This window comes from Branchiostoma floridae, chromosome 4 (genome assembly GCF_000003815.2).
Source record: "Branchiostoma floridae strain S238N-H82 chromosome 4, Bfl_VNyyK, whole genome shotgun sequence".
Lineage (NCBI taxonomy): Eukaryota > Metazoa > Chordata > Leptocardii > Amphioxiformes > Branchiostomatidae > Branchiostoma > Branchiostoma floridae.
Window position 1 is genome coordinate 18189634 of NC_049982.1, and position 13454 is coordinate 18203087.

The window sequence follows — 13454 nt, forward strand, 5'->3', positions numbered from 1 at the left end:
CTTCATGCTAGGGAGAATATGTGAAACCCAACCCCAATAGGCAGTTTATCGATAGAGTAACATAGGACGACACTGAAACTGAAGTTGAATGAGTTTTTCCATGCAGTAGTATTGTTTCTGTGACCATGCAAAGACATGAATGGCTTATTTGAAGAAGAAATGAATGTAGGTTACACATGTCCTGTTTTGTATTTGTCCTGTCAACTCTCTACTATTGAATATTGAATTTTCACTAGAGATTTTGTTACAAGGGTAGGAAATAGACTATTGAACAACCCCATTTTTTGTCGCCAGCGGAAACGTTCAGGACATGATTATGTGTACCTTTAAGCCTGGGGACTTTATTTTGAGCCAGTTATGTCTGACCACATGAATGTCATGAGTTGTCAGGCACCAGTGTTCACAGAGGTTAGAGGAATGGGGGCAGTTGTCTAGCTCGATCATGGATATCATACTATAATGTTGTGTTCTTCTGGTATTGAGTTTTAGTTTTAGTCATAAAAAGGGTACTTTGTTCAATTTCCTCAGTGATGTCATTGACAACAAAGACAACATTAGACAAGCTTTGAGTACATATACAACTGAGAAGGTAGGGAGACATACATTATGTTTTTATTTTCAAGTTGTGTTACATCTTATAAATATTGTAGTGTGTAGCATAGACATCAAGGAGGATTAGTCCACAGGTGCATGTAGCATATCCATGTCCAGCCCAGTAATGTGGAGGGCTGTCAGTCCGACTGGTTCTACATGGTCCCGGTGTCTGGCCTACAAAAGGTAAGTGGTCATGGGAAGGCGAGGGCAACCAATCGTGTAACCCGATTCAATCAAAGCAGTCATCAGATCTGTGACTGAACAGTGCGCGCTCCACGCACCAATGCCGCCCCTTAACTTACATGTCCAAGTACTCCACCCTCAGGAAGTCCGCCAGTGCTTCTGAAGTGGCAGATGGCTTTGTCCTGTTCAAATTGATACACAACCAAGTTTACTTTAAGCACATGTACAAAATGTACCTCACTTCAGAACTGTTCAGCCAAGAGCTGGAAGGAGTGGGCATCCCTAGGTTAGCTGACAGAGGACAGGTTTTGCTGATCCTTTACAAGAAACGCTAGTTCACCATTATCCGAGGGTTGCCTTTATCCATTGTTTTTAAAACAAACAGGGTATCAAGGATATCAAGTCGACGGATGGTAGTTTCATTCTGCAATTTTTGAAATATTTTAAAAATATATTGCAGTTTGAAACCATCGTTCGTCAACTTGATATCCCTAAACACCCTGTTCTTGAATGCAACAGATATAGGTTACCCCACCGATAAAGGTGAACTAACGTTACTTTGAAATTGTAATGGGTATATACAGTGTATGTACAGATGGCACAAACTTTGCAAGATATAGTTATATCATTCTGTGGTATATTAAAATTACCTGTTCTGAATAATTCCTATCTGATGATAATGCAGATGATTCCTTTTTGCTGTTGTTTTTGACGGAGAAAGGTTTGGAAAACAAATTGTCTTCTGACTCAGAGCCATCCTCTAAACAGAAGAGCAGCTGTGTTCCTCTGACGTCTCCCAAAAATGACTTGCCATGCTTCTGGAGACTTCCCTTCATTATACACATATTCAACTGCCTTATTCTTAATTTGCCAATATAGAAGGCTAATCAGGCAGTTAGAGAATGCAGCAACACTGTTCCAGTCACTTCAGGAAAACTTCTTACATAGTGACTATTTTTAACTTTATCTCCAGACATGTTTTCCCACTATGGCCTGTCCAATCATTCCTGGTGTACCTGACCAGATCGCAGGATGTTCTTGTGCTTTGTGTTGACTGTGAAGTCAACTTGAAGTAATCTTTGTTTGCTTTAAGTTCCCATTTCCCCTCATTAGTTGTGGCCCAGGTCCATGATGTAGAGACACAGTGTCAGCCCCACTAAGTACATGTCATTTATTGCCTTATGCAATCAGCTCCTAACGCAGGATGGATAGAAGCCAGGTCTGTGAACTAGTCAGGCTGCCTGAGAGAAACTGCAGACCTTGTCTGCAGCCATGGCAATGCAAAGTACCTCTTCTGACATCATACATTTGTAGATAACTCAATATTTGGTCTGCAGAATTAACTGCTTCTTGAGTTGAAGCGCTATAGCCTGAAGACTACTCCATGAAACTATAGGTTTCCTCCTATAGTTGGGAGATTTTTGTCTCTCATGTCTGTTGTGCTACCTTTTTATTCATTAAGAAGATTCTAACAAGATTCTGCTTGGATGTTGACTTCGGCAAACTGCAACATGGCAAACAAGTTTATTTCTGCTTGTACACGTATAACAGTTTTCCCAGTCAAAGTTTGAAAACCATTTCAGTGTAGTTGTCGGAATGCTCTTTCCTCATCATTGAAGTAGAAGCAATATTGTTAGCATTAACATGTGTAGCCATGTCAGTGATTGTGAAATCAATGAGCGGGGCACACAAACCATTGGTATTAGTACTTGGTATACACACTCTAAAACAAATATGGCATTTTTGTATTCAGTAAACTGAATGAATGAACAGTGATGAAGAGTAGATTGTTGCAGCTTTCATTGGATGTTTCTTCAGCTATGCACAGCCATTTCCTACAGGATACCTGTAGTATTTCAGCAGGACTGCCAAACCTTGTTCTAGCTGGACATGCCTTACCGACATAATCCAGAAACCTAATCTGAGTCAACTGTAACACATCTGAGTCGCTCCTGTTTCTCTGTTTACAGAGAACTGCGAAGGCTCAACCCTGTGGTGGCATTATCTCTCCAAAGGGCACACCGTTTCACCAATATCTAGCACACCCTGCATTTTTTGTTGACAGGCACATTTTTTCTGGAGCTCTTACAAAGTGAAATGTTTATCTTTATTCTTGGCCGAGGTTTTTGTAAAGAATGATGGTATGAGGATTGTATTGGTTTAAGGAGTCGGTCTTGGCCAGGTCGAGGAAACTTTGAAGGACTTTCCACATCAGGTGCCTGACTTGTAGATGCGTTCTGAGACACCTGATAGGTCTAATAAGATTTTAACTGGACGTAATAACAGAGCAGCACTTCTTCTGATCTATCCTGCAGGCTCTGCTGGCATGCAGGGTTGTATATTTTATGAAATACCAGGAGCTCCACTGAGGATGACCCAGACAGGACCTTGAAGGCTTGATGTGTTGTCCCTAACAATGCTATGGAGCCATTGAAGGGAACAGTTGTTGCTATTATCATTCTTTACTCTGTCACCAAAACAAGTTTGTTGCCATACAATTTCACAGATGTTTTCTCAGTTTCAACTTTGTTGATGTTTTTCAGGATTTTTGCTCTTCAGGAAGACTCCCATGTTCTGATCAGGGATATAACATTACATTCACAATATGTTGTCACATCTTAAGGTTGTTAGTTTAGAACTACAGTAGTTTTGGTCATATACATAATTATATACAAAATGTACATCTGTTCTGTCATATATGTACCTATCGTTGATCATTTAAGAAAAGGTGCTGAATAGATTTTAGTCATTGATGTATAATCTTTCTCACCTACATATCCCAAGCATTTTCATGTTGTGTTTTTTATAATTAGCAATCTTATTGATTTTTTTGAGTGAGGTTGTACTTAAATCAAGTTTCAGAAGAACTGGAGATAAAGATGGATTTTATGAATGACCTGCATGTTTTGCAGAGACGTGTGCAGTGAATAATGGGGGCTGTGACCGGCAGTGTAAAGATACGCAGAGCGGCGTACGCTGTAGCTGTCCTGACGGATTCACCTTGCAGCCAGATGGGAAGAAGTGTCTGGGTAAATATCACTACTTTGTCATCCATGGATAAAACTAGTCCACAGTCTCTGCTGCATTTGTGATCATCATACATCTGATTGAAGTATCCATATACTAAGACTGCTTTGTTAACCTCTGAACCTAAGACCAATGTCTTGTGGTGTGAAGTTCAATTCCCCATTGAGTGTTGGCACAGGGCTGGTCGGGACGGCCCTCTTGTGCGTCAGCCGGAATTAGGAAACTTTTGATGTTGTGTGTTTTGGTTGGGCAGAGACATTCCTCAGGAACTGTTTTACATGTACTTATTAGTTGGTTTGACGAATAACATTTTATACCGCAGCTTTGAACATTGTGCTTTGAACACCAAGCAGTGGAGTGGACTTCCTGTGGAAGAAACTTCGATCTGTTGACCAAGTCCCTTTAGTTCCCATGTATTTCTACATCTCGATGTTGATACACTAGGGCTTTGATGACCACAATTTCGAAGTTGGAACCATGGTGTTAAGTTAGCTCGTAAACACATGCACACACACAATACATGTACATGGGCACACACATACATGTGCATGTAAATCCTATTTGATAGGCCTTCGTACTAGGAAAAAGAGTTAAATCAGGCATAATCATGTTTTGCAATGTATCACTAGTTTCTTTGGAGGGCGGTCAGCCTATAAGACCCATGGAACATTAAAGACAGGAAAGGAATAAGTTCTAGAAGACTTTACAATGGTCTATGCACTGCTGCTTGCAATCAAAGATCAACTACACTTTCCTGTTTATGACCAATGCTGATCCTTTTAACCCCAGTTTCCAGGTGATCACTTCTGGTAGCCAAAGTTTACCAGTAATTCGAACACTTTGTTTCGGGAATCACTCTGTGCACAATGCCTTACTTTACTTGCTGTGTAATTATTTTGTGCTAAGGGAAACATTATACCAATATAAGCATGCTCTCAACAAATGATTCAATTCATAAAATGCGAGTGGCGTCAACAGTCTTAGATAATGTTACTGTTGTCAGAAAAGTCTGGCCAAAACATGTGCATGATCACTTTGCTTATGTCCAGAAACCACAAACATGGCTCTCCAGTTCCAAGTGCTTCCTAAACAGTCACTTTCTTCAGAGTGTAAGATATATGGCTTTACCTTGCAGCCCATGTGTTTGTGTTGGACATGGTTTCTTCATTTAAAGCCAGAAGGCGACACCCTTCCCCATACAAAATGTGCCATGTATGGCAACCTCTTGTACAGATGTTGTGAAAGGGTCCCAGTGTTTGCTGAGCACACCATTTTTGCCCTTGTTTATTTGATGTCACTTGGTATTTTCCACTGCTGACATCCGGTGGCTGCCACACTTTGCAGCCACATCAAACCCAACTGTACGATCCGCCTGTCTTGTTTGAAGTACTGCACTGCAGCATGGACAGGGTTCAGATCTCATGGCAAATCTTAAACACATTCTTTGAAGACTCCAGACACTGCCCCAAAGTAACTTACAACTTTGCACATGGGCAGAAATCTATTAATAAATTTCTTGGGTGAAAACATAATAGTTTAAATTGCATAACTTTCATGATATACAGAGAAAAATAAGAAATTTCTTGAGCAGTCAAGTAAATTTTCCTCAAATTATTCAAAGCAAATTTTCCTCAAATTATACATCACATCATTCAGAAAAATTCCTCTTTGCAGGATTTCTGGTTGTGTCCAATCAGCTGTATTTCAAACAATGCCACCATGCAGGCCTGATTAGCACTGCAGGCTGAGAGGGATACAGGGCTGTAGAATTTCATTAAATTTTGCACCTAATCTAGTTTTCTCACCAGGTCTGGCTCCTTATTTACATTTTTGCATTAGTTTTTTTTATATTCTGTATTGTATTATTCATGCATATTTCTGCTTTTAGTTTTCTACTGTGACAATCATTGCCAAGACCTGGATGAACTCATCTTGATCATTTCACCTAATGAATATATTGTGGTAACTTACATGATTATTCAAATATCAGTTTGCATGTATTTGCATGAAAATTAAGTTTTACTGATTTCTCCATTCTGTCAATATAACATCTTCACTTATGTCTTAATTACCTCAGATGTTGATGAGTGTCGTATCGGCAATGGTGGCTGTGATCATGACTGTAGAAACACAGTTGGCAGCTTCACCTGCTCCTGCCACAAGGGGTACAAGCTGCTCACCAATGAGAGAACCTGCATAGGTATGTGTCAGCTAAAAGGTGTGAGAATTGTAATGAGTTTACATTACGTGTAATTTTAAACCAGTAACGTTACATGTAATACCTTTTAGAAGAAGAAAGAGTAACCTGCATGTATCACGTAAAGTACCTTTTGTTAAAACTTTCACCCTCTTCTTCTTGTAGAATCTTAGAATCCTAAGAAGTATACTTAAGTTGTATGTAGTGAAAGTGATGTTTCCTTCCCAACAGATATAGACGAGTGTTCCATCAACGGCACGTGTGACCACACCTGTGAGAATACACCTGGTAGTTTCTGGTGCTACTGTAACCAAGGTTACCAGGCCTACGGCATCACACACTGTGGAGGTCAGTAGGTGCATTACATGTAGTTGTAACAGTGTAGCAGTTACCCTAAATCTTCATTTTAGAAAATTGAGTAGTCCAACAGGACTGATGTGTTGTACCTGCATGTTGCCTGGTACATGTCAGTATGGCAGGATCATGACAATTCTTCCATTATTTGCAGATATTGATGAATGTTCGATAAACAATGGTGGCTGTCACCATACCTGTAAGAACTACCTGGGGCATTACGAGTGTTCCTGTCGAGCTGGGTACAAGCTTCACCCCAACAAAAAAGACTGCATAGGTAAGTTGATATCCTCAATATACCCACGTTGTGATTCCTCATCCTGTTGGCATTTTGTTCTTAAAGTAATTGCTTTTGGGTAACTGTTGTAAGTCATCATACTATTTTGATTTGGATGAATTTTCAGTGTTTTGCAGTGACAGAACCAGCCTTTTTGGTAACAAGATAGCTGAATATTATGTCGGAAGAATGCCTTCAATTTGTCATTGTACGATTATGCCTTAGTTTATAGACCATTGGCAAACACTAATCTGATTGTCCTCTGTGCTACCTGTATGTTGACATTGGATTTCGTAGTTGACATCTTAAGTCTCCATTTTTCCAGAAGCAGAGATGTGTATACCCCTGAAGGCACCAGCCAAGGCAGTGCTCACCTGTAACAAGGTGGGTGACAAGGAGACGTGTGGCCTGACCTGTAAGACCAGCGCCCACTTCTCCTCAGAGTCGGAAGACACGTACACTTACAGCTGTGGCAGCGACACTGAGTTCGAGTGGACACACGAGAAAGTCAACGCTACCATGCCCAGCTGTTCAGGTGGGAACAAAGGACCTGAGCTTGTCTGAACGTTTGATATAATATGCAGTGCTTGTACAGGATGTATCAGTCTTTCTCTTACCGATTATTTGTGTCATGGGATGCTTCTGTGGGGAAATTTTCCAATTGCAATTCCAATTGCTAGAGGTATCCATGATCATATTTGAAGTTTGTGTACTATCAAAGACAACCATTGTTTGACGTGACCTTTTTATGTGAAATGAGACAAGTGAGATAAATTGGTATGTAATTGTCTGGTTGATGACATGTTAAAGATTTCTGAACATCCTTTGCATTATTATTTTTTTTATCTTTTAATGTCTGGTTCTAGAGCATGTCAATGCACCCAGCCTGAAGAGAAAAGCACAGTTTAAGTTCTCGGCAGACAAATGCCGACTGAGAAGAAGACACCGAGAACGATTTCAGGACAACTTCAGCAGGGCATTATCAAGTAGGTCTCCCCATCACTCCTTCTAAGGCATTTTCAGCACTAAAAATGTAGTACACTGATCTGATCTGTTCATTTTGAAGCCCACAATAGGTATTCAATCAGAATAGGACATCTCATTTCCTAGGGTAGAATCGGATAACTATGATTGCCTCTGCATTACTCATGATTCTGTTTGCCATGTTAGAGCTGTCACAATGATGACTCTGTTGTGAAAATAAGGAATACATTCAAGCCCTGGAGCCTTGGTGTCACCTCCAAATGAGTCATGTTTTCAGTATACTTTACCACAATATCTGAAGCATGTCACAAAGAATGCGCTATTTGTACCAGGCAGGCTCTTGAACTTTTCCCATGTTTATGCAGCAATGACTCTTGTTTGAGGATTCTTTAAAACCTCTGCTTCTAGGAGTTAAATCACTGTCACCAGCACCATTGTAAGGGCTGCTGGAGTTACAGGCCATTTGTGTAGAATACAAGAAGAAAATGTGCAATATACTGTTACATGTATCTTGAACAGGAAGTGCAGGAAAAGACATTTGAGTACAAATTTAAATTTGGCAGGGTTGGAGCAGAAAAGCTGATCAACAGTGGATATCAAGCTACATTATATAAAGTATGGCACCTTTCCACATGGAGATTATGTATTGAGAAACTCTTGCCCCTCAGAATGGTTAATTTCATGTGACAGGTCTTCCACTGAGTGTTAAACATCATTTCACAAGTAACAAATTTTCTATTTTGAGTAAACCAGATCACAAATCGAACATACATGACATTTGTAGAAGGTTGAAATAACAATACTGACACATTATTATGAACACAAGAAGGGCAATTGTGAAGATAACATGCCACAATATGGACAGAGACTGTCACTGTTGTGCCCAATTGGGCCACCGTGTTTGTGATATCTAGAAGATTTTAAATTGACCATCCGATAATTGAGTGAATACAGAGCATTTCTTGCACTTAATAGGATAAAACTTTTTTTCTGAATTTACTTACTCATAATATTGATATGAAATTCAAGTTTGCCTAAATTCAAATGACACTAAGACTGTATATGCACTGTACAAGTACATTGTAAGTGAGGATAGTTTTTTGGGAGAAGGTGGCATGCCTATATCATTTTGGGATACTCTGTGCCACACATACCTGTATCTAAATTTCAGAAGTTTAAAGCTATTTTACACTTTGAATTGAAAGTTGGTATAGGCAACTGTGCAGTTGGTGGAATCTTTACCTATTTTAAATTTATATTTTTCTTGAATAACAAGACCATCCCCTCTAGCTCTTGGCTTGAACATAAAATAAATTATATTCAAATTTATACCAGTATTCCTATTCACTTTTAGGTCTATAACATTCTTTCCCTGAATATTTATCATGCTAGGTGGCTTTTATAAGGTCAACATGATGTAGATTGCCTGTAATGTTAGATTGACAGCACAATGTTAGCTGAAGTGTCCTGACCCCTCTGAGAACCATTCTGACGTGACCAGGACTCCTACTGTGGGTGGAAGGCATGTTGTACAGTAGCTTGGCCTCTGTGTCTGTAATATTCTCGGGTGATACTTGTACCTCCAGTGTTTCCTCTCATGATGCCAGCTTACTTCAGACACAAATGTGCTTTAAATGGATTAAATTTGAACTTGATTTACTTCTATTTGAGTATCAGTTATGATATATTTGACGGATGAGTATGAAAGATGATCTGTATATTTCTTTTCTGCTCACTGGTCAGTGTTGCTGCCCAAACCTAATATTCTGCAGCATCCTGGAGTTATGGTCTCTTTTGTCTTTTTAGTCAGTCCTACAGACTTACTTTCAGGTCAGATGGCAAGAAAAAAATGCACAATGTATAATATACAAACATCTTTGATAAAATCTTTGCTATGAAATATCTTAGGTAATAATCAATAGCTGAACAGGACTCTTGGAACATCAGAGGAAACACTGGAAAGACTGCCTTAACTTAATGATCTCTGATAATCTCGTTTCCTTTCTCTCCTCTTTTCCTCTGCAGCTCATGAGTTGTCCTCTCTAACTGGTTTGTCCTACTCAGAGATAGGTACCAACTTTTCCCATTTATTTCTCTTGACTACGGCTCAACATACCAATAGTGCTGATGATTTCATTCTTGTTGCATCTGAAGAAATACACATTCTCATCATCAGGGGATCCCCTTGTTGCATTTTTACTTTCAAATTAAATCTTTGGTGAGTTTTGTCAGAGCTTCATGTAACATGTCTACCACTACATCATGCTCCATCTTCCTATAACCTGTTATTTCTCTTGGGGATGATATGAATAGAAAAATTTTAAAAGTAAAAAGAATTCCTCATGCTTACAGACATGTTGGTATGTTGAGCCTCATACTGTACAAAGTTGTTGTTTATGCAGAATTTGTGTCAGTCAACATGACATTTGTGTTGCAGTTTCCGTGTTAAGGAAGTCCACATGTTTTGTGTTTCACATCTTATCACATGAGTTAAAAGTTCTAAATCTAAACCATAAAAATCTAATATGACTAATGATAAAAAATAAGTTATGTGGCTGCCCAGACAAGATGTGGCCTTTCAACCTGTCCATATTTGTAATGGCTGTTTTAATGCTGACAAACTTAATTGTTATGCTATCAATTTAATTTTCACATCTCTAAAATAATAAACCAAACAATAGACTTGATATAATAGCTGTACAAAGTATGTACATTGTAGACTAGGTGCCTGTGTGTAGCTAACTGCATGTCTTCCAGCACAGATCCCCACAACTGCACTGTCTTTTGCCCACCATGCACTGTGCTTTTAAGCCAGGGTAGATGATGGGACGGGGGGTGGGTGGATAAGTACATATATTCATGTTGTCGCTATTGGCATCTTGTATTTCATGTATGACATATGAGCTATGCTGTAGTTCTGTTGTTGAGAAACAGGGAAACAGACTAAGGTAATCAGTCAAACAACCTAGAATTCAGCACCATTGACATGTCCTTTCTTCTTATCAAAGGCTTATTTATCTATTACTTCCTCAAAGATCTCAAATGAAATAAAAAGATATTTCTAGGTTTAAGCAAGTATGGAATTAGTACCAACTGATATGTAGCTTGTTGTTTAGTTTCAATATCATAGTCTTACCCTAGAACCTCAAGTCTTGTTTCGCTTTCGCTTAAAAATTACAGCCAGTTATACAATTACAATGTACTTGGATGACTAGCACCAGAAATAGGATTGGTACAGATATTGTAGATAAATGCAGTACATAGAGATGCACATGATATCTATGATTGTGATAGGATTGTTTGCTGATAGTGTTTTGCTGCTTTGTTGATATGGCAGGGTTAAAAAGCACAGTGCTAGTGTGCCATTGCTTCCAGATCACTTTTCGTATGCACGAAATGCTCTGTAAACTACACTCTTTTGCCTTTTCACTTTTTGCACATGCTTCATGCTCAATGTTGCCCTAGAGCTGCCTACATACCACAAGCTTTGCACCCACATGATTGCATGTAGAATAGTTTCTGAGGCCATGCAAGTTTCCTTGCTTTGTTCTGCATGCAACAATTGCACTTGCTCAGCTCTAGCATTTCTTGCAATGTCAAGTTCCTCTTTTCCTCTGCAGCTCATGAGTTGTCCTCTCTAACTGGTTTGTCCTACTCAGAGATAGGTACCAACTTTTCCCATTTATTCTCTTCGCCAATGGCGATAGAGTATGTTTTTGTCGACTTGGGTCTGTATGTAGGTCAACAGCATATAACTCGAGAAATTGTGGATGGAACTTTGTGATTTTTGGTAGGTGTGTAGCGGTTGTCGAAAGGAATGCCAAGTTCGAAAACGGTTTACCTGGCGTTTTCCTACGGTACTGCAGCGAGCTTGGTATGTTTTTTGCAGTTTGTTTTGGGCAGCATAAGTCAAAATCTAGCTGGGCGATTTTCAAGAAACTTGGTAGGTGTGTAGCGGTTTTGGAGAGGAAGGTCAAGTGCGAAAATGGTTTACCTGGCTCTTACCTACGGCGCTGTAGCGGGATTTGTATGTAAGTGCGTTTGTCTGTAAGCAAGATAACTCAAGAACCCTTGAATGGATCCTGATGATATTTGGTAGGTGGGTGGGGGTCAAGAAAACGAAGGTCAAGTTCTATAATGGGCCCCCTAGTGACTGCCTAAGGTACTGCAGCAAAACTTTTATTTTTGACACTTCGTGTTTTGGATATGCTGTGGTCATGATTTTTGAGTGGTAGATAGCCCTTGGGGCAGAGAGTAAGTGCCGTGAGTTTGGACCCCCTAGCGGCTTTTTGGGAACTGCAGGCACCGATTTCCTTTCAAACTTTGAACGAGAATAACTCGAGAACGTGTTGACGGATCATCAGGATTTTTTGGTATGTAGATAGAATGAGTACTTAAAATAATAATCTACATGGAAAGATGCATTTAATTGTAATCAGTGGCCAATTAACAGAAATAAACTGTTTTGTATATACATGTATCTCACTTGACCTATATCTATGGACACATCTGTTTGACAGATGTTTTTGCTGGAGGAAACACTGACAAGCCGTGAGCTGGACACTGAAAAGCTTGAAATTCTGATTGACCAGGGGTGCTATCAGGTCATCTTGTACAATCAGGTCTTGTTTTGGTAGCATTTGTGGGGTTTGGGGGTAGGTACTATTTAGTAATAGATGAATAAGACCTTAAAGTCTTAAATAAAGGCATGATTTAGTAATACATGAATAAGACCTTAAAGTCTTGAATAAAGGCATGATTATTTGGCGAAGAGATGGGTTCGTTGAACTCTAGTTTCTCTTGACTACGGCTCAACATACCAATAGTGCTGATGATTTCATTCTTGTTGCATCTGAAGAAATACACATTCTCATCATCAGGGGATCCCCTTGTTGCATTTTTACTTTCAAATTAAATCTTTGGTGAGTTTTGTCAGAGCTTCATGTAACATGTCTACCACTACATCATGCTCCATCTTCCTATAACCTGTTATTTCTCTTGGGGATGATATGAATAGAAAAATTTTAAAAGTAAAAAGAATTCCTCATGCTTACAGACATGTTGGTATGTTGAGCCTCATACTGTACAAAGTTGTTGTTTATGCAGAATTTGTGTCAGTCAACATGACATTTGTGTTGCAGTTTCCGTGTTAAGGAAGTCCACATGTTTTGTGTTTCACATCTTATCACATGAGTTAAAAGTTCTAAATCTAAACCATAAAAATCTAATATGACTAATGATAAAAAATAAGTTATGTGGCTGCCCAGACAAGATGTGGCCTTTCAACCTGTCCATATTTGTAATGGCTGTTTTAATGCTGACAAACTTAATTGTTATGCTATCAATTTAATTTTCACATCTCTAAAATAATAAACCAAACAATAGACTTGATATAATAGCTGTACAAAGTATGTACATTGTAGACTAGGTGCCTGTGTGTAGCTAACTGCATGTCTTCCAGCACAGATCCCCACAACTGCACTGTCTTTTGCCCACCATGCACTGTGCTTTTAAGCCAGGGTAGATGATGGGACGGGGGGTGGGTGGATAAGTACATATATTCATGTTGTCGCTATTGGCATCTTGTATTTCATGTATGACATATGAGCTATGCTGTAGTTCTGTTGTTGAGAAACAGGGAAACAGACTAAGGTAATCAGTCAAACAACCTAGAATTCAGCACCATTGACATGTCCTTTCTTCTTATCAAAGGCTTATTTATCTATTACTTCCTCAAAGATCTCAAATGAAATAAAAAGATATTTCTAGGTTTAAGCAAGTATGGAATTAGTACCAACTGATATGTAGCTTGTTGTTTAGTTTCAATATTATAGTCTT

The 13454-nt window shown here is 39.1% G+C and overlaps 1 protein-coding gene across 16 annotated transcripts in view; it reads left to right on the forward strand.

Moving 5' to 3' along the window:
- LOC118412958 (signal peptide, CUB and EGF-like domain-containing protein 1) overlaps positions 1-13454 on the forward strand; it is a 61624-nt gene that overhangs the window by 37808 nt on the left and 10362 nt on the right. For 11 of the 16 annotated variants that reach the window (XM_035816037.1, XM_035816035.1, XM_035816042.1 and 8 more), the window contains 7 exons: positions 3690-3806; positions 5882-6004; positions 6233-6349; positions 6510-6632; positions 6958-7167; positions 7499-7618; positions 9642-9686. In XM_035816037.1, the coding sequence (XP_035671930.1) occupies positions 3690-3806; positions 5882-6004; positions 6233-6349; positions 6510-6632; positions 6958-7167; positions 7499-7618; positions 9642-9686 (855 nt within the window). Of the gene's footprint in view, positions 1-3689; positions 3807-5881; positions 6005-6232; positions 6350-6509; positions 6633-6957; positions 7168-7498; positions 7619-9641; positions 9687-11236; positions 11282-13454 lie in introns of all 16 variants that reach the window. The other 5 variants (XM_035816036.1, XM_035816043.1, XM_035816044.1 and 2 more) reach the window with 3 other exon arrangements.